At 39.5% G+C, this 18461-nt stretch overlaps 1 protein-coding gene and 1 non-coding gene across 7 annotated transcripts in view; one reads left to right on the top strand and one right to left on the bottom strand.

The window, feature by feature from the left end:
• Window positions 1-9201: 9201 nt before the first annotated feature.
• trnae-cuc lies at window positions 9202-9273 on the bottom strand. The gene has a single exon. It is a non-coding gene; the product is annotated as a tRNA-Glu (tRNA).
• A 183-nt stretch (window positions 9274-9456) lies between these two features.
• Window positions 9457-18461, top strand: part of LOC121521535 (nuclear receptor coactivator 7) — a 31175-nt gene continuing 22170 nt past the window's right edge. Inside the window, exons 1-2 of one of the 6 annotated variants that reach the window (XM_041805609.1) lie at window positions 9457-9553; window positions 10483-10674. In XM_041805609.1, the coding sequence (XP_041661543.1) occupies window positions 10637-10674 (38 nt within the window). In that variant the 5' untranslated portion in view covers window positions 9457-9553; window positions 10483-10636. Of the gene's footprint in view, window positions 9554-9600; window positions 10072-10482; window positions 10675-18461 lie in introns of those variants that run through there. The other 5 variants (XM_041805610.1, XM_041805608.1, XM_041805606.1 and 2 more) reach the window with 5 other exon arrangements.

Genomic DNA, 18461 nt, shown 5'->3' with positions numbered 1-18461 from the left:
GACTGAGCGAAGTAGGAGGAAAACAAGTGGCCTTGACAGAGCGAGGGGGGGGGGGTGAGATGTAAAATAAGAATCGGTGGAAGACGGAGGCCGTTGTTTCTGTGTTGCTTATTTCGTCTCCTCCACCTTTCAGTGTTGTTCTCTCTCACTGTGTGTCAGTAACACACTCCCCATATTTCAGCAGTGGCTGCAGTGTCCTTGGGTGTGAAATATGTAAGGCACCTGGAGGAGAAGTAAGCGACTGAGCAGGAGGAAAATGTGGATTCTAAAAATTTCAAAAGCATGGGAAAATTAATCAAAAGCCTCTGCAGATTTGGTGACTGGAGATTACAGAACAGACTCTGACATCTCTTCGGATTCAAAGTCAATCTGACTCAGTTTTCAATGAAGATATTGTTTAACACATGTCCAAAATGTTCTTTATTATGGATCAGCATGTACAGGTGTAAAGCAAACATGAATTTGCAACATTGACTGTTTCAAATGAAAAAAGGCTTTCATTGCATCTTAAGGTTTTATATGTTGTAGTGCTAAATCTTGTGGGTCCAACCCATGATAAAACACATCTTTGCAAATACTTCTTAACAGATGAGCATTTGGACATTGCAGCAGTACACTGGATTTAAAAAAAAAAAGCCCTCCAATTTTATTTCATTTTTTAAAATGTTTTTCTTTACATAATAAAGTCACCAAAAATACAACCATCGTACTCCAGTTATGACCAGGACAGGAGTTCTCTGTGTAATAAAGTAAAATTCATGGTGTATTTTTAATTTGAAATCAGGAATCTAAAATCAAGAAACAAACTGTTTCCATGTAACTGATTAGAAATAGAAAAAAACAGGGAAATACCTGCTCTTGGCCTTTCAAGGCAGTTCATATTAAAATGGGAACCAAAAAAACAGAAAACAACACCAAACAATTTTTCATTTTCCGTTTCCTAGCTTGCAGTACATTTGTTGCTGTAATTTTTGCTAATATATATACATACATACAAAAACCTGAAGAGAAGAAGATTCTGGCATGTTTCATAAAATGATGGATCGATCAGACATTCACACTGAGAACTATGGTGCTACTGTGAAACAACTTTTAGTTCTCAGTCTAAGGAGAAGTGAAATATAGCATGAATATAAACACACAAAACAGCATTTACAGATTCCTCACTCATGGTCTTTATACTGTTCAGGATATAATTTAAACTAAGTTTCTGTAAACTGATGGTTTAATCTAAACATGAAAGTAGTAACACAAGCTCTAAAATCCCAATCAAAGTAGTTTTTTTTCCTCACAGTTGACTATCATGAAACCATCTTCCATCTGACATTGTATCTTCTCTTTCACTTTCTTGATAGGCAGCCATGCTGACTCTCTGGGTGCCCCCCTCTCCGGGTGACACGATAAGCTCGGGCCTCATTAGTCTTTTTAATTGGTCCAGAACAGTTGCAGTGAGTCCGTTTGAGGTCTGGCTGCATGCCAGGCTAAAGTAAACCAGCCTGATAGAAACACTGCACAGGCCGACCAACAGATCTCAGAGAGCAGCAGAAGAGAGTTTTAGATTTAGACTGAAGGAAAAAAGGGATTCAAAGTTTTTAATCTTTGATAGTTGTCAGGCTGTGCCATACACTGTTTGACGCTACAAAGAAAAACACATTTTAGCTTGTAGATTTATTTGATTGTTAAATATTAACAACATGACACATCAGATAGACTGTTTCATGTGTCTATGGTGAGGGGTATCTGGGCAACACTCCACAGATGGGGTCTGGGAAGGGCTGAACCCGTCAGAGCGGGTTAACCACTGCTAAGGCGCATGGTGCACAAAAGTCGCCAACACTGCTGATTCCATATGAGTTCTGAACTTCCACTGGTATTAATATATGTACAAAAACTGTATGGCAGAGGGTTCAGGGATGGGTTTTCATGGCTGAGCAGCTGCATGCAAGCCTCACATCACCAAGTCCAAAGCCAAGCATAGGATGGCGTGGTGTAAGGCACACCAACACTGGACTGTGGAGCGGTGGAAACGTGTCCTGTGGCTTGACGAATCACGCTTCACTGTTTAGCAGGCAGATGAGAAAGTGTTGGCGGCTGCTGGAAGAACGTTTCCTGCCTGTCAAGTTTGGTGGAGGAGGAATGATCTCCAGTGAAGTTCAACTGTAATGCTTCAGCATACCAAGACATTTTGGACAATGCTATGCTTCCAACTTTGTGTTAACAGTTTGGGAAAGGCCCTTTTTTATTCCAGCATGACTGTGCCCCATTTCACAAAACATGAACTATACAAACATGATTTGATGAGTTCAGTACGGAAAAACTTCACTGGCCTGCATAAAGCCCTGACCTCAACCCCTTAAAGCACCTTTGGGATGAACTGGAATGAAGATTGTGAGCCAGGCCTTCTCGTCCATAGTAAGTGCCTGACCTCAAAAGTGCTCTGCAAAATAAATGGGCACAAATTTCCAGAGAAACACTCCAAAATCTTGTGGAAAGCCTTAAAAGAAGACTGGAGGCTGTTATAGCTGCAAATGGGGAGGCAACTAAGTTTTAAAGTACATGTGTTTGAAAAATTAAAGCTTCTGCAAGGAGCTATCAGTTTGTGTCCATTTTGGCGCCCCCTATGGACAAACCAGTACTTCATATAACCTTGTTGATTTTGTCTTGTTATGCACCTGCATGCATCACTTATGTATGAAATGCACACAAATTGTATCTGGCATTTACCCCCCGACACCAAAAACAACTATGAGAAATGGTCACTTTTTATGCTGATGATCTTATTTGCTTCACAGGAACTTTAAGATTGTCCATGGAATCCATTTGTAAACACGTCCACTCCCTGAATTTGATATATTTTTGGCTTTCTCTTGCTATGAATTTTTTTTAAGTCTCCACAGTGGTGAATGAAGATATTTTCCTTTGTTTAGATGAGTATTAAACAGTGAGACTTCTAACTGTAACCTCTGATCTTTATGAGATTTGTTTATTTAGCCAATAAATATCTGTGTTATTTGTTAGAGACGCATTGAAAACACATTTCTTATCAACCTCAATTGCTTATATATGGAATTTATTCATCAGGTTGCATGTTTTCTGCTTTCCTGGATCTGTGCATTTGGGAGAGTGCACAAGCATGCGTGTGTGTGTGTTTTAGTGTGTGTGTGCATGTGCATGTGCACCATGGCGTCTATAGCTCGCAGAGAATCCATCAAAGCTTATCATTATAAGTAAACATGACAGAGTGGACAAAATGTCTTGTGCGCCGCCAGACCTGCTATCTAACCGCAAACCATATCTGTGATGATGGACTGATGTGGCGCTGGCTTGGACTTACCAGAGTCTGAGTGGGAGTGTGCGTGTTTGAGCTCACACACACACACACACGCAGCAAACAGCATACAGGCACTCAGACAGTGAGAATCCACACTGAAGTTACCTTTAACACAGTCCTTATATCTTCTAGCTCTCAAAGGAGTACTACACATACAGTACATGAAAAGTTCACTTATCGCATGATCATAAATGAGCAGGCACAGTCATAATTCATATAGGTATTTATAGCTGTTATTTATTGGCCAGTGTATGCAGGGGTTCAGAGTTTTACCTGCAAGCAGAGGAGAAACTCCTCTGAAAATGATGGTTACTGCACAGGACAAGCCTCTTTTTTATGGCAGATGAGATCAGAGGAGAGTTAAGGAGTTGCTGAGGGAGATTTATTAGTGATGTTAGCTAATAGCTCATAATCTGTGCTTGTTATCATGCTTTCCTTTAAGTGTTGGAATATAGACCTTTCTGTTTGTGTGAACTCTGTAAAAGTCAGAAAAAGTTTCCATTAAATGTATTTTTTGTGAGTTCTTTTTGCATGCATGTGTGCATTAAGGTCAGTCTGTGTTCTTCTGCTTGTTACAACATCACTGATAAGCCGGGTAAACAAGCGTGCACTGTTTGCTCCCCTACCACGGTCATGGGATCAGAAACACCGATGACAGAGGTTGATTTAGAGCTTATGTCCATCTTTCCTTCAGGTTTCCTACACCCGTCTGCTCATTCCTCGAGGTGCGGCTCCTGCGCTGTCTGAACATTTAGCTTAAAGAATGAAACCCCGTCAATGATAACCTTTCCCCTGTTGTTCAGTTCCCGGGTCTAAGGTCATGGCTGCAGTGCTTCAGCTGACTTGGCAGATTGACAGTGGGTGTAGTGGCACTGGATGGGATACAGTATGGAGCCGTTTCAAGCCTTGTCTCCATCACTTTCATTCCCATTTTTGCCGTCTGACTAATGCAAGTGTATGTGTGTGTTTGTTGAGGGGTCATTAGCCTTATGGTAGCCTACAAGGTGGTCTTTAATTCACTCTGGACTCTGACAGACCACCAAGGAAGTAGTAAGTGGGTCTTCATCATGGCTCAACTCAATTTTTTTCTGAAAACTTACTTTTATCAGCTGGCTTTGACACAACTGTTGGGTTTGTTGTAATTTTTCAGCATGTGGTATTAATGTGGGCTTTATTGGTGTTTTAGTTTTATTTACCTGTTTGCTTTCACTGAGGCCTATATGTTAAATTAATTGTCTATTTGTGCATTTGTTTGTTTTTTATCATTTCCCCTAACTTTTATAAATGTATAAAAGTGCTATGATTATAAATGTTATCATTAGAGGCAATTATTGCAGTTTGAAGTCTGAAAGCCAAATTTTAATTTTTTTAAAAAGTCCTTCTGCCCCAATAGCCCAGAGGCTCCCAAACATTACGGCCCAAAATGACAGAGACTGGGAACCCCCACTATCCAGACATTTAAGCATATAATGTTGTGGCGTCTCACTTTTCCAACAATAGCATAAGAACAATGCAAAAGAACACAACAGCCTTAAAAAAACATGCTTTATAAATATCTATATCTATATCTATATACCTATATCAAAATATGTTTTATATAATAATAAAGGAAGTAGAAGATATATCATTTTAGTTCACTTGAAGTTTTTCTTTGTGTTTTTGGAAAGCATCTTATGACCACTCACTGACTCAATAATTGCGTTTTTTGTTTTGGTAGTTTTCAAAAAAAAGAAAACTACTATTCAACCACACTATAGGCCTTCTTTTGTGAGCCCTAATGGCTAAGCTTGTAAATCTATCAATGTTGTTGACTGTTAAGGTTGTAGTAAGTGGAACCGTCTATCCTGATTTATTGTAAAACCAACTCACCCCAAATATTTCTTGTCTTAATTGGTTTATTGCCCAACTATCCGTCACATTTCTAACATCTTCACATAAACACACCGATAAAGACTCTAAAATATCAATAGATTTTTTTCACAGGTTTCTCTCATTATAATGAATTATGACTCTGACGCTTCTTATCAATTATCATTTGTGTGACATATCCTTTTCCACTGTTTAGGTTTTGAAGCTTCTCACTGCCACGGTGTACTTGAAGTTATCAGTGATTGTAGTCTAAGCTCAGAGTCTATGACGTCCGGGCAAAATGATTTTAAATCTCCTCAAGGCCTGTGCCAGGTCAGACCTTTGTGACAGCTAAAATTTGAAGATATACAGGAGATTTTATCTTTGCTTTCACAGACTTAACAAAACAAGGATGTGAATGAAACAAGAAGGTGTTGGAGTTGATGCTTTTTCTAATCTGAGTGTTGAAATTTTACACTAGACACAATAGAAATGTAAAAATAAAAGGCAAATGAAGATTAAAGCTTTGTTTATCAAAGGAAGATACACATGGTGCTGTGTATTCTTCCTTTTTCTCTCCACAACATAAATTCCTCAGTGTGTGTGTGTTTTAAGCAAACAAAAATACCCGTTTGTAGCCTTATATTACCATAAAAACAGACACTAATGCTCACAAGATGTTTGTGTGGTAAGACTGGACAGTGCTATAAAAATTCTAATTTCAGAGAAATGAGTCTTCATATGTACAGTATATTACAGGAAGAGACGGGACAACATATGTGTCCTGGACTAAAGCAGTTATTATAGCCCCGTCTGAGAGTCACATCTTGAAAACATTACTCAGTAAAGAGCCAAAAGTTTATTGTCACTCATCCTTTAGTGCTTCAAAGTTCTGCCAACTGTTTGGGGGGTTTTTTTGTATTCTTTTATGTTATACACTTTTCTTTCTTTGTGATTCCAAAACTGTCTCTTCCTCCAAGGAGGAAAATTTTGAAAAAATCAAGGATAACTTAAAGCATCAGAAGCACAGACACGAAGAAGCGACAGTTACGATGTGGGATGAGGCTGTCCCATTACTTGGTCACATGAAGGTTTTGATGGTACTGAAGGCAGTCGATGATACCCAGATCCAGCGGTCCCTGCCAACACAAATCCTGCTCCCAACCAGACAGTCCCCCACAATCCTTTGCTCCAACCAGGCTCAAGAGAGAAGGAGGAGGAGGAGGGGTTGGAGAGAGGTTGAAGAGAGTCTGAACAGGACGGAGGAGGGACATACCGGCGCCATGGCGATCCCTAAGACAACTTATCTCCTCTCTCACAATGATAGCGCCTGTCAAAATAACTGCCAAGATACATAGCCAGCCAGGAACTGGTTAACTTCTACCTCATCCAATCAGAGGGCCTGCAGCCGGGGTCTCAGTCTATCCCCACCTAGGAGGGCTCTCTGAGACCCGAGTTCCACAAACACACATTATCTGTTTCCAAGCTCTCTATCTCAGACAGGTTCACTTCAAATAGACCTATAAGCGCTGATGGAGGGAGTGATGGAAAACTGCATTACATCTAAATCTATGTTAGGTTTAATTTTTGAAAATATACAGACTAAACTTTAAAGACGCATTGTGGTAACTCTCTCACTTTGGTCACCTCAGTCAAAAAATTCTGTAAATAAAAGTATAAATCTTTACTTATCTAGCAGATGTTTTCACATTGTCAACCCTTTCGTATAAATGCAAGAGAAAAACTAAGTTTTATTTTTATTCTGTATTTTGTAGTTCAGAACACTCTTTCATTTGATATTCTCAGCATACCTAATAGAACATGACTGCTACAGTTATTAGACCCTCGTTTCTGAGAACATTTGTTGAGAGCTGTCGCCACCTAGAGGGCACAGTGAAAGCAACTCCAGAACTTATGAGACTGCAGTGTTAAGTTTATATGCCAGAGATAATGCAAGTAAAGAAAGTACAAGCCTGTATACAAGGGGGTTTGGAGGGTTTAAAAGAACCCTGTCATGGCAAAAGGTCCAAAATGTAAGCCATTTTTATGAATAAATGTGACCCTCTTTAAAATAGAAATGGCCCCAATAATTCTAAATCTGTCAGGTGTATATCATAAAATGTACATTACAGCTTCAAGCAGGACTGACTTCTTAATCCTGCTCCAACTTGATTTCTGGCCATGACTGTCTGCTTTGGAGAGAACAGAGCATGTGTTTTGTCTCATCCCATACATGCTATTTTCACATTTGCAGCAAAACAGAAAGCCCATTTTATATCCATCTTTGACTGTTACTTTCTCAGTTTCTTGTCAGACTTGCTTTGTTTGTCATTGTGTTGTAAAAACCAACATTAGTCTTGTTTTTAACATCATTTGGTATGTCATTAAAAGCAGCTATCTGGAGCAATCTGGATCCCACATGGATTTTTTGGCCAATCTCAGCAACTGTAAAATCATAGAGTGAAGATCTGTGGTGTGCTCCACAGGCTATGCCTGCACTCTACCATCCTATGTAAGCTAAACTCTTGTAGCTAATTATGCCTTCTAACCTCTCCACAGTATACAGTACATAAACCTGACAGACAATCTGGCTGTATTTCATATCAGACTGATAAATCTGATCATATCTTACATCTGATTGGTAACTGACTATGCCATTCTGATCAGAAACTCCTGACTATGTACAGGCCATGCAAACAGAATTGACTGGACCCCTGAAAAAAAAAACAAAAAAAAAAACAGTGATTGGGCCTACCCCAGTTGTGTTTAATTTACAGTGTCAATGCATGAATGTTGAATGTTTGATCAAGCCAGTAGCATTGGTGCTAGCAGGCTGGCTAACAGTTCCCTCATTTTTGGAGTTCGAAAGTGTGTTACCCTATTATTGGGTCTAATGGTAAAATTGTCTAATTAAGCCACTTTTAAACACCTTTTTTTGCTATTTCTGCTACTTTTAACTAATTTTCAAAACGTGCATCTTTCAACCAATTTGCCTTTTTTTTTTTTTTTTTTTGGTAAATTTTAACCCATATTAGCCACTTCTTAACTCTTTTAGCAGCTTTCAACACATATTCACTATTTTTTTGCAAATTTTAACTCATATTAGCCACTTCTTACCTCTTTAAGTAACTTTCAACACATATTCACTTTTTTTTTGTAAATTTTAACTCATGAGTGCATTTTTTGACACGTCTGGAAAATTGTAACCACTTTTTTGCCACCTTAATCCTCTTTTTGCCACTTTTACCCATATTCATAAATTGTTTTTGCCACTTGTTACTTATATGTCTTCCTTTCTTGACTCTTTTATTCAATTTTTGTCTCTTCTCTGCCACTTTAAACATCACTTTTCCTCCCTTTTTGCCACTTTTAACACACGAGTGCTTTATTGCTGCTTCTGTCATCATTTTTTTTTTAATGGTTTAGTTCAGTGTGCCCATCCACATTTTTATCATTACCTGTAAAAGGTAATTTGGTTTTAAATTTTTTCTAAAAGGCTTTATTGTACTACAGCATAAAGGAAAAAAAATCCTCTTTTTTGCTTTGAGAGATTGTTATTTAGGTTGAAAATAAAACATGGTTATCACAGCTTAATTTTAAAATGGAACATCATTTTGCTGAGCTCTATGGACCCCTGATCTAGCTGAGCCCTAGTGGGCTCTCCCCTTTATCCCCCCTTATGGGTGGCCTTGCTGTGTATAGTGTAATCCCATACTTTAGCAAACATCATTTGATTTACAATGTAGCGAAACCAGACATTATTTGTCAAAATTTGTCTAGTTGATTGGTTGATTGATTTGATTTCTCAAAAACTTAACTAAACACTAGCAGCGATACATGAAATAAAAGTAGAAATTACTAAGTCTGGAAATCTGTGGGTCAAGAAAAAAGCTTGCACCCAAAGAAAGTTACTTAAACAACCTGCACGGTTTTGCGGGCACACTAACATTTCTTCACCGGCACCTTGAACCTTCCTTTTACTCTCTTATAAACTTTATGGAGGGGTAGAAGCTGCAAAAGTGTTCCCTGACCGGGAATCGAACCCGGGCCGCGGCGGTGAGAGCGCCGAATCCTAACCACTAGACCACCAGGGAGTGATAAGCAAATTTGAAATGCTGTTTCTCAAATACATACTATGATTTTATTTATTATTATGTAGTGTGCGTAGCATGTTCCGGATTACTGATTTTTCAGATCCTTAAACTAGCTCACATAGTTTACTCAAGACAGTGTTCCCACTATGGGGAAGTAAGCTGCTAGTAGCGGCGAGCAGGCAGTGAGATCATTTTTGTTTTCCCAGTCTAACACCAGGGGGCGTTGTGAAGAGAGGTTTCATTTTATGCTTAACATTAGCTGCTTGAGGATGCACGCAAGGTATGTGGACAATTTCAGCTACCTGATTTGATATCATATAGACGGTTCAAACGCGTCGTTGCATGCCGGTGTTTTGAGCCAGCTTCAGGAAATAATGCGTAACAAGAAAGCTTATCTCCAAAAGGACGGGCTCGCGCCTGGACAGATTTATATCCTGTAACATCTCCACCAGGTTGCTATTGTCCTGTAAACAAAGTGGCTAGCTAGCGTGGTTAGCATCAGCTGTAAAGCCAAGTGGGAGGCTGGACCTTGTTCGCCGTGTCTGTGTTTGCCTAACCTGGCGTGAGCACTGGTGGATTGTTCTCAAGAAGAAACGGGTGTCTGCTTTTTGTTAGTGCTGCACCTCAAGAAGAAGCTGATGACTGGTCCGGTTTATGGAAGAAATCACACTGAGCAAAGCTGCTTCTGAAGAATGTAGCTAGGTGGGGTAGCGAGGCTTCTGGTAAATTAGTCTTTCCTCTAAGGTTAGCCTTCTTCCTGTTATGCGACATGTTCAAGCTACACGTGGATACTTATAGGTAGCCCTGATTTATTTCTTCATAATATGAGATGCGACTCAACCTTAGTTTCGTTTTTGCTTAATCCTGTAACATTATAGCTAGCTGATACTGTCGCCGTGGTGGTCTGAGTGTTTACATCAATTAAATTACAAAACGATGCGGCTAATAATAGAGCCACTGTTTCTGAATTATATAATATAAAACATGTTAACTGTAGCTACAATAACTGCAGCAGATGTGTCTATCCCTAAGGCATAGTGGTGCATTCAGCCATTGTCAGCTGAGTGGCCTGACATGCTTATTATAGGATGCTTTCATCGCCATCCACTTAGGCTTCTGCATCAGTTATTGGGATTTTACATTAGAGTGAGTGTTGCTGAGTGAGGAGGCAGACTAATCTCCCTCACTTTTTTTTTATTTCCTCTGCAGGACAAGAGAAATCTGTGGATGCAGAGCGTGAGAGGTGGTCTTCACCAAAGTTGTGTCTGCTGGATTTGAAACATTGGGTGGGTGGGTGTTTAAAAAAAGGGTGGCTGTTTGTATGGATGCGCCTGACTGCATGCAGAATTAGGAGATTGGCCTGATGGAAAAGAGAGACAGAAAGCCGGGATATTTTGCAAGGTAAGAGACACTCTGATTGTGTATTTAAAAAATGTCACTTTTTTTTAATTAAAGTTGTCACCATACAGGAGTTCTGATGTCAACTTCAGCTTATGCTATTTTCTGAAAAAATAAGACATCCTCTATTCTTGAAAAAAAAGCTTGCTAGGAAACTTATAAAATGAAGAACAAGTCAAACTGTCAAAAAAAACTTTATTGCTTTATTAACACACATTAGATGTGCTAGTGCAGATGATTGGCAGCAACAGTCAACTTGTGGGATTATTGATATTTACACAGAAATTGTCTGTTTTGGAGTTGTAGTTGTTTTTGGTCAGGGCGTGACCAAATTTTTTTCTACATTAGTGTTACATAACTATTTCAGAGGCAGGTTTCACCCAGCTGACTTTTGCAGGATGTTGAATGGACAGTTCTGGTCTGACCAGATGTTCTGTTACCCTGAGCTAAACAGCTGATGAGCATCTGTTAGTCAGATTTATAGAGGTGTTATCACAAATTTTTTGAAGAGGTTGGTTCCTTAGCCACTGTGATATTTATTCCATTCATTAAAGTATATCACCATGTAAAGTCTGGAATCTTAAATAATTAAGCTCTTCTCAGAGCTTTGCTTCTGAGCACCGTGGTTTTTCCATTGTGTCGAATGCTCATTTGCAGCTTGACATTCTGCCGTCAAGGTGCATTAGGTTATTACTTATTCTTGTATGCATCAGCACCATGAAGTCACTCATGCCTGAGCTGCACCCAGCCGCTTCGGCTGCACATAATCCCACTCGTGCGTCAGAGTTCCTGCAAGGAATTGACTGACAGCAATCATGCTGTGTCTGATTGGATTTGGCAGCTTTGTGCAACATGATAACAGGAAATGTGTGGAAAAAAGTTTGTCACAGTTATGCTGCATCAACTAAGGAGCAATCTGCAGGACAAGCAGAGATCTGCTTTCTCTCTGATGTTTTCTGTAACAAATATATATGCAGTACAAGTAACAAGTCATCATGAAGAAGGTTTTAAGTTCAGAATGTATTATCCTGTATATTTTCCCTTCTCTGTGTGACTACAAAACATCATAAAATTGTCTGAAACATGATGTATTTACACAGTGTATTTGCATAGTTTAAGGTCATAAACATGAACTAATGTCTTTTATGATGTGTAAAACCCCCAGGTAAACTTAAAACCTGACAAACTGGAGTTGTTGTGTGCAGTGTTGTGATCAATGCCATGAGGTAATGCAGTGCAGCCTAATGAGCTTTATTGTTTCTTATTATGTCTCAGGTTACTTGTCCAGGCTCTCCTGACAGCGCAGTGCAAACCTGCAATTTGTCTTGTTTTAATAATTAGATTGGCTTATGTTGGAAATGTCACATTATGAGAGAAAATATTACCCTGGCAGTACATTAAATCTTAATGGGATTCAGGCTGGCAGCCGAGATAGAGGTGGTGTTTTCTGGCAAATATGTGGGAGAAAGTGAGCAGGAAGGGAAAAAAAAACAGCAAAAAGGTGTTAGATTAATGCTTTTTGCAGCCTTCTATTACTGTAAAGACCAGTACTTATATTATGGCTGTATGGAAAGAGAGTGAACAATCAGGAAGGAAAACAAGCCTTATCTTTCAGCATGCAGCTCTCCTGCTAGCTGCACCATATGCTGCCCCGCTTCCTGACAAATAAAGCAAAGGCCAACATGGAGCACATATGTGCAGTGCTGTGGCAATAACGGGTATTAACCCAATATAGGCTTTGTTATTTTTTATGGAAAGACAAAAATACTCCATAACAAACAAAATAAGAGCAAATATTGAGTCATTTAATGTTTCTGATGGTAATACATTTAAATGCGTATGTTAAGATTCACCTATGTTTGAGTGAAAGGTGCTTGTTTAATATTTTTAAGGGTCAACAAATGGTCAGTGGCTTTCCTGAGGAAAAAAAAACATTTTGAAAAATAGAGCAACATTTACCAATAAGTTTGTTCCAAGATTACTGAAACTCTAAATGCATTGAATGCACATCTGCTACTGTAAATAATACTTAAACACTGAAAGAATATTTACACTGATCAGGCTCTGCAAAAGTTAGAAGTCTGAAGCCAGCAAAAGACTCATGGCATTGCTGAAGAAATGCCATATGGGTTTAGCCAATCCCACTGGGGGATTTCAAGACAACTCTATAACAGTAGGGGATGAATGTCAGCTCAGACTCTGCGACTGAATTGTTCAGGACATACAACCATCACTTTTGTGCTCACCCGGTACAGTCCGATGGCCGGCCACAACCTCAATGCTCACACTCTATGAGAGCAGTTGGAAAATGCAGATGAAGTTACCTTTGAAAAATTTCACAGGCAGAGGTTAAAGTCATATCTGTTGTCTCATTTTCATACTTCAAATAGCTACAAACACTGTAAAACTCTTGCAGTCTCTCTCTCATACACACATGTAAACAGCATTGTGAGCAAACACAACTAGCAGCTGGATAATAACAAATATTTTGTGTCAGCTGGAGGTCCACAGGTAGGCCCATTCTGTGCTCATTTATTTCCTTGATATTAGTTGGGGAAGGGAACATAAAAAAAGGTACTCCTGCTGTTTTCAGTCTGTACGACTGCCAGAAATCCATCTGACCAGTTGGGAGCAGCTGGTCAGGCTGTGCTTGGCAGTCAAGTCCCCCCTTGTACAGTACACTGCCTGATAAACGACGTACTATCAGACTGAGAGTCAGCACAACTTCCAAATTTGTGTTGCATGACTATCTGCTCATGACGTTATTCACACTACCAATTCAAGGTGTAATATTTATATTCCTGTGATGTTTCACCTTCAATATGAATGTCACAGAGTCATTAAGAGGGGAGAAAGTGATGCCTCCTCTGTGCCAACTTTAGATGCAGTAAAAGAGGCCTTACAGAGGCTAGACAGTATTGGCAAAGCTAGCAGGGGAGCACAGTGCTCTGTGTTGGGGCTTTTCCATTACATTGAGCAGCTTGGCTCTACTTGGTGTGACTCAGCAGAGCAGCCCAGCGTGGATGGGGGTTTGCTTTTCCACTACCCAAGCTACCCGTTTGAGGGCATTTCAAGAGCTGATGACATGCCGTGTTGAGTCAATGGCGGTAAATGGCTGTGCTTCTGTAAGCATTGTTTTTTTCAAGAGTTGGCCATTGTTTGATACAGCCGTTGCTACTCAAACATGTCTTGGTGGCTTGGCGTAGCCCAGCACAGCCAAACTAGTGATGGAAAAGCAATTGAGCGAGGCTTGGTTTGGATCGGGCAACCCAAAAGTCAGTCAAAAGGTCCATTTGTGGTGCTGTTGTGCTCTCATGCTTCTACAACACCGTAACACAATATAAATTAAAAAAAAAAAAAAAAAGGGCACAATATTAGGCCATTGCAGAATCACTGTAAATGCCTTGAAGTGTCATGATGGTTGTGCCTCGCTGCAGCACTGTTGCAGAAATACATTTTGAAAAAGGCTGTTGAGAGAAAATAGGTCAGGGTTGTTCAGACTTTTCCACTGGTGGGGCCATTTTCATGTACCTCAGCTTGAGGAAATAAAAGTTAATAAAAATTAATGCGATGTAAGTTAAGATATTTTAAGTGTCTGGGTATGCTCGAATAGCTACATAATGGCTCACAAAGTAAATAGTCAACCATTCTAGTGATTTTTGGAAGGTAAAAAAAAATTTGAGGGCCCTGGCTACCACAGGCTCTGCCCTGGAGCACTGTTTGTACTGCTATTTGCTGCCCTAATCCTTAAGGGTGTTATAAATCAGGATAGGGGTAGCTTTTTAGTTGCTAATATGTTTACCATTTAGCAAGAATTTTACAGTATTGTCTCAGTTTAGTCACAGAAAATACAATTAAATTTCACTCGTCAAACTCTTTGCAGAATAATAGCACTGCCCTGTCTAACTTCGTAAAATACAGTCAGACACAAGGTTCATGTTCTAACCTGGGCCAATCACAAATGGACCAAGGGCTGCACTTGGCCCCTTGGCCATTGTTTGGACACCCCTGATATAGGCTGACAGAACACACACTGTACACCAAGTTACTGTTGCCATGGTGATTTTACCAGCAGTCACAGCTTTATATGGCTGCTGAGAAAACTGACACATCGTCCTGGCCGGTGTTTGCCAGAAGATATGTGGGAGACTGTGAATCAAAGTGTAAAAATGTCTGATGATTTGATGAGACTCAGATTTGTTTACTTTGTTTGTTTGTTTGTTTGTTTTTTTAACTAAATTTTCATCTTGGTGCCCGGTGATCAGTAACCTCATGCTGAAGTTGATGCTTTGTTTGTGCAAAATGAGTGTAAGAGAAAGAAAAACATTTATGATGTTGATTTATTTTGATGCTGTTCACCATTACATACCAGTAAAAGTCAAGCAGGACTGATATACTATACATTGTTGGCAGTTCTGCACTTGACATAATGAACGGATTAAAAATGTATAAAGAATTTTGTATAAAGATATAATGTATAATGTATAAAGAATGTTTAAGCCCACTTGACCTCTTTGTCTCTTTAAGATTTGAGATAAAGATTGAGAATATGAGTCATGACCTTAAAAAGTCTGTTTCTTGAGTTTCATCAGTTTTGCACAAGAAAAGAAAAATCCATAGAGAATGGTGGATTAGTGCTGACAGCTGGTAATATTTATGCAACAGAAGGATGGGAATTGATAGCATATTATTGATTCCTGTTTTCTTATTGAGTCTTGATCAATGTCCTGTGTTTAAAAGTAAAGACGTTCAGACTGACTGGTGACCCGCAGACCACCTGAAAAACTGCAGATTTACTTGATCTCAAATGCATGGATGTGGGGGGGTTGCTACAGCAACACACATAAGCTGACGTATCAAAGGTGTTAATGTTGGATGCTCTTCAGCGGGGGAGAAAAAGCTTTGAAACACTCAACATTTCCCTGCTGTTGCTCATCTTGACTTAAAGTACCTCTCTTCCTGAAAGCATCTCCTCTCTTCTTGTCAGGGCTAGAGAATAGATGGTATTCCTTATCACTTTTGGAGACTGAAGTGGTAAAATCTCACTTGTTAAAAAAATTGAGCTGTAGTCGGACATTGTGATCAAGCATCAGGTAATAAATACTTACGTCTACCTTACCTGATTCAAAGTACAAGAACCATTACCTTACGTTATCAGATCATCTCTGAACTTAGTTTTTGATTAGCTTGCAAGTGACAACTTAGAAAGGGAGGAAAAGAAAGCACGTACTGTATGTGCCAGTGCACACAGAGGTAGAGGAAAAAAGAAACAAAGCTCCATTTGATCATCTGTTCTGATGAAGCTGAGTCCACAAGTGAAGTTTTTAAACATCATTTCAGCTATGATCACCTCTAGCGCCCCTGTGATAAATGCTAGATAACACACTAGACAATTTTCAAATCTTATGCAATTTTAAAGACGTAGGAGACCACAGACATAAGGACAATTTCAAAGGATTTTTCATCTTTAATCCTCGGAAAGCACACACCAGACCACTCAGCCAGACTGTGAGTCCTCTAAGACCACACGCCTGCCGACCTGTCTGCGACCTTGTGTGATCACGTGACTTCAGAAGAAAAAACAAACATGGAAGTATGTCGTTCCCCTTTACTGTCACTCTACAATTAGCTGTGTTACAGTTGTAGCTATAGAAATTAAACAAGGAAAAGAAGGAGGATGAAATCCTGGCTAGAATAAAGCTACAGCTGTGTTTACATGGTGAAAGTATGGCTGATGATGCTGCCTGCTCTGCTCGCTCTCATTGGTTGTGCTGGGTACTCCGTAGGAGGCTCTACGACCCAGAATCGCAACTGTCAAACGTTTGATACTTAAGATTTGGGGTCTGGGAGGTTAAAATGCAATGTGGAGTGTAAAACAATCGTGTTGACAACACACACTTGAGGATCATTCAGACAAATAACTGTTTGCGATGAGCCTCCACTTGGGATATGCCCACGATCGTCAGGGGAGGAAGATCTTGCCTCAAATCAGGCCTAAAACCCTGTAGAGGCTCGTGACAACCCTTCCCACCCAGGAGAGTACCGTAGGCCATACTGACTAAATCCACCCCGTACTCCAACTTAAAGGTGTGGACTTTTTATTTTTTTCAACAAATATTTTTTCAAGCCCCTGGTAATAAGCAAGGATATCCAGAGTGCAACCAGGGGTTGTGTCAATCCTCCTTCCTGCTCCATGGTGCTCTCATGTGCTTTACTTGCCACAAGTAAAGGCTCATTTATGCTCTACATTTGAAACACATGCGGATATAGAAGGACCTTTCTATGTGTACTCTGTGTTCATTTCGTGATTGTAATCCTTTGAAGAAACGTCAATGATTTTTCTTATGAGTTATCAAAGAATATTGAGCGAGTTGTTTGAAAAATGTGAACATAACAATGACGTTGGACTTGGGCTCAAAGATAGACAACTCTAAGAGAATAGCTGAGTAGAGGACGGACCAGTCATTCATCAGTCTGGAACAAACTGAGCAGCATCTAATTAGTTGTGTAGCTCCGTAAAAGACAACAACCTCTAGTGTTAAGGTTTTCAATGCCCACCATAACAGACACACATGAGCATGAGGGCAATGACAGTTGTTAAGTAAATGCACTGATCTATTTTCATACATACATAGAGCAGAAATGAGCATTAAGCCTTACTTCAGCCTCAGTCCTTGGATCAAACATGCCTAAAAGTTCTTCACGGTACTGTAAGTGCATCTAGGTAAGAGTTTTTGGAGTCACAAAGTCATTCAAAGGGATGAAGGTTTGAAAAGGAAATAAAGGCGACTTTGCAGATGCCTGATCATAAATATACAAACAGGGGTGGCTCATTAATTGTACTTTGTGACTCTGCAAAGCATTTCCTGGAAAAGTTATTGTCTCTGAAAACTACACATTCACATTTAAATTCTCTGTTTATGAAATAAGATATGGAGGTCAATAAATCAGGTCTCTTATTAGGGTCATGGAAGGGTTTTGTTGGGCCCCAGTAGAGTTTCAAATTGCGTCACGGCAGAGTAAAGTTTGGGAAAGGCTGTGCTAAGTTTACTCATTGTGTTTTGGAGGTATTTTCAAGAAGGAAACACCCTCACAATATGCTTGGTAGATATGATTTTTAATCATACCACATGCCACAGGAAAATTTAGGGAAGGTTTAATTGTGTTAAAAAACAGATTCCACCCTGCTCCTTGGGTGAACACAGCTTAAAGAACATTGGAAAGAAAGGGACTGATCATAAGCTGCTGAAAAAGGTTTTGCTGGTTGGAAAATGATGTTTCAGGCAAGCTTTCCATGCCCTGAGGGCTGGCTGTAGCAATAGTCTGCCATCATTCAACTTTGATGAAATGAAATAATATTAGTACACTATTTATTTGGTTGTCTTTCTCAGTTTACCCGAGAAGAGCTAAGACTATTAAAACAATTGATATTTAATTTTTGTGATGCTTTGCCACATTTGCTTGGTTTGGAAGCAGCACCTACATTCCTGGAGCTAAGGCCCAGCCTGTTTAGAGAGATGTGTTTTTATATCCTCAGTTAATATTAACATGCAAGAGCTGGTATGACTAGAACTATTGTTATCTCTTAATGAAACTGAGCCATGCTTTGAAAAGATCTCACCATGGACAATCTCTGTTGCCAGGTTTCTATCCATGCATGTTTGGTATTATTGTTTTTCTGCTTTCAGCTATCAGAGAAACAAACCTAGCATCCATTAAAAAGTTTTAAGAGCTCAGAGAACCACTAGTCAAATAGATCATGCAATTTCAAACCAGTTTTTAACTGAATC

This window comes from Cheilinus undulatus, linkage group 14 (genome assembly GCF_018320785.1).
Source record: "Cheilinus undulatus linkage group 14, ASM1832078v1, whole genome shotgun sequence".
Lineage (NCBI taxonomy): Eukaryota > Metazoa > Chordata > Actinopteri > Labriformes > Labridae > Cheilinus > Cheilinus undulatus.
Note: the sequence above shows the minus strand (reverse complement) of the source record. Positions and strands in the feature narration are given on the sequence as shown.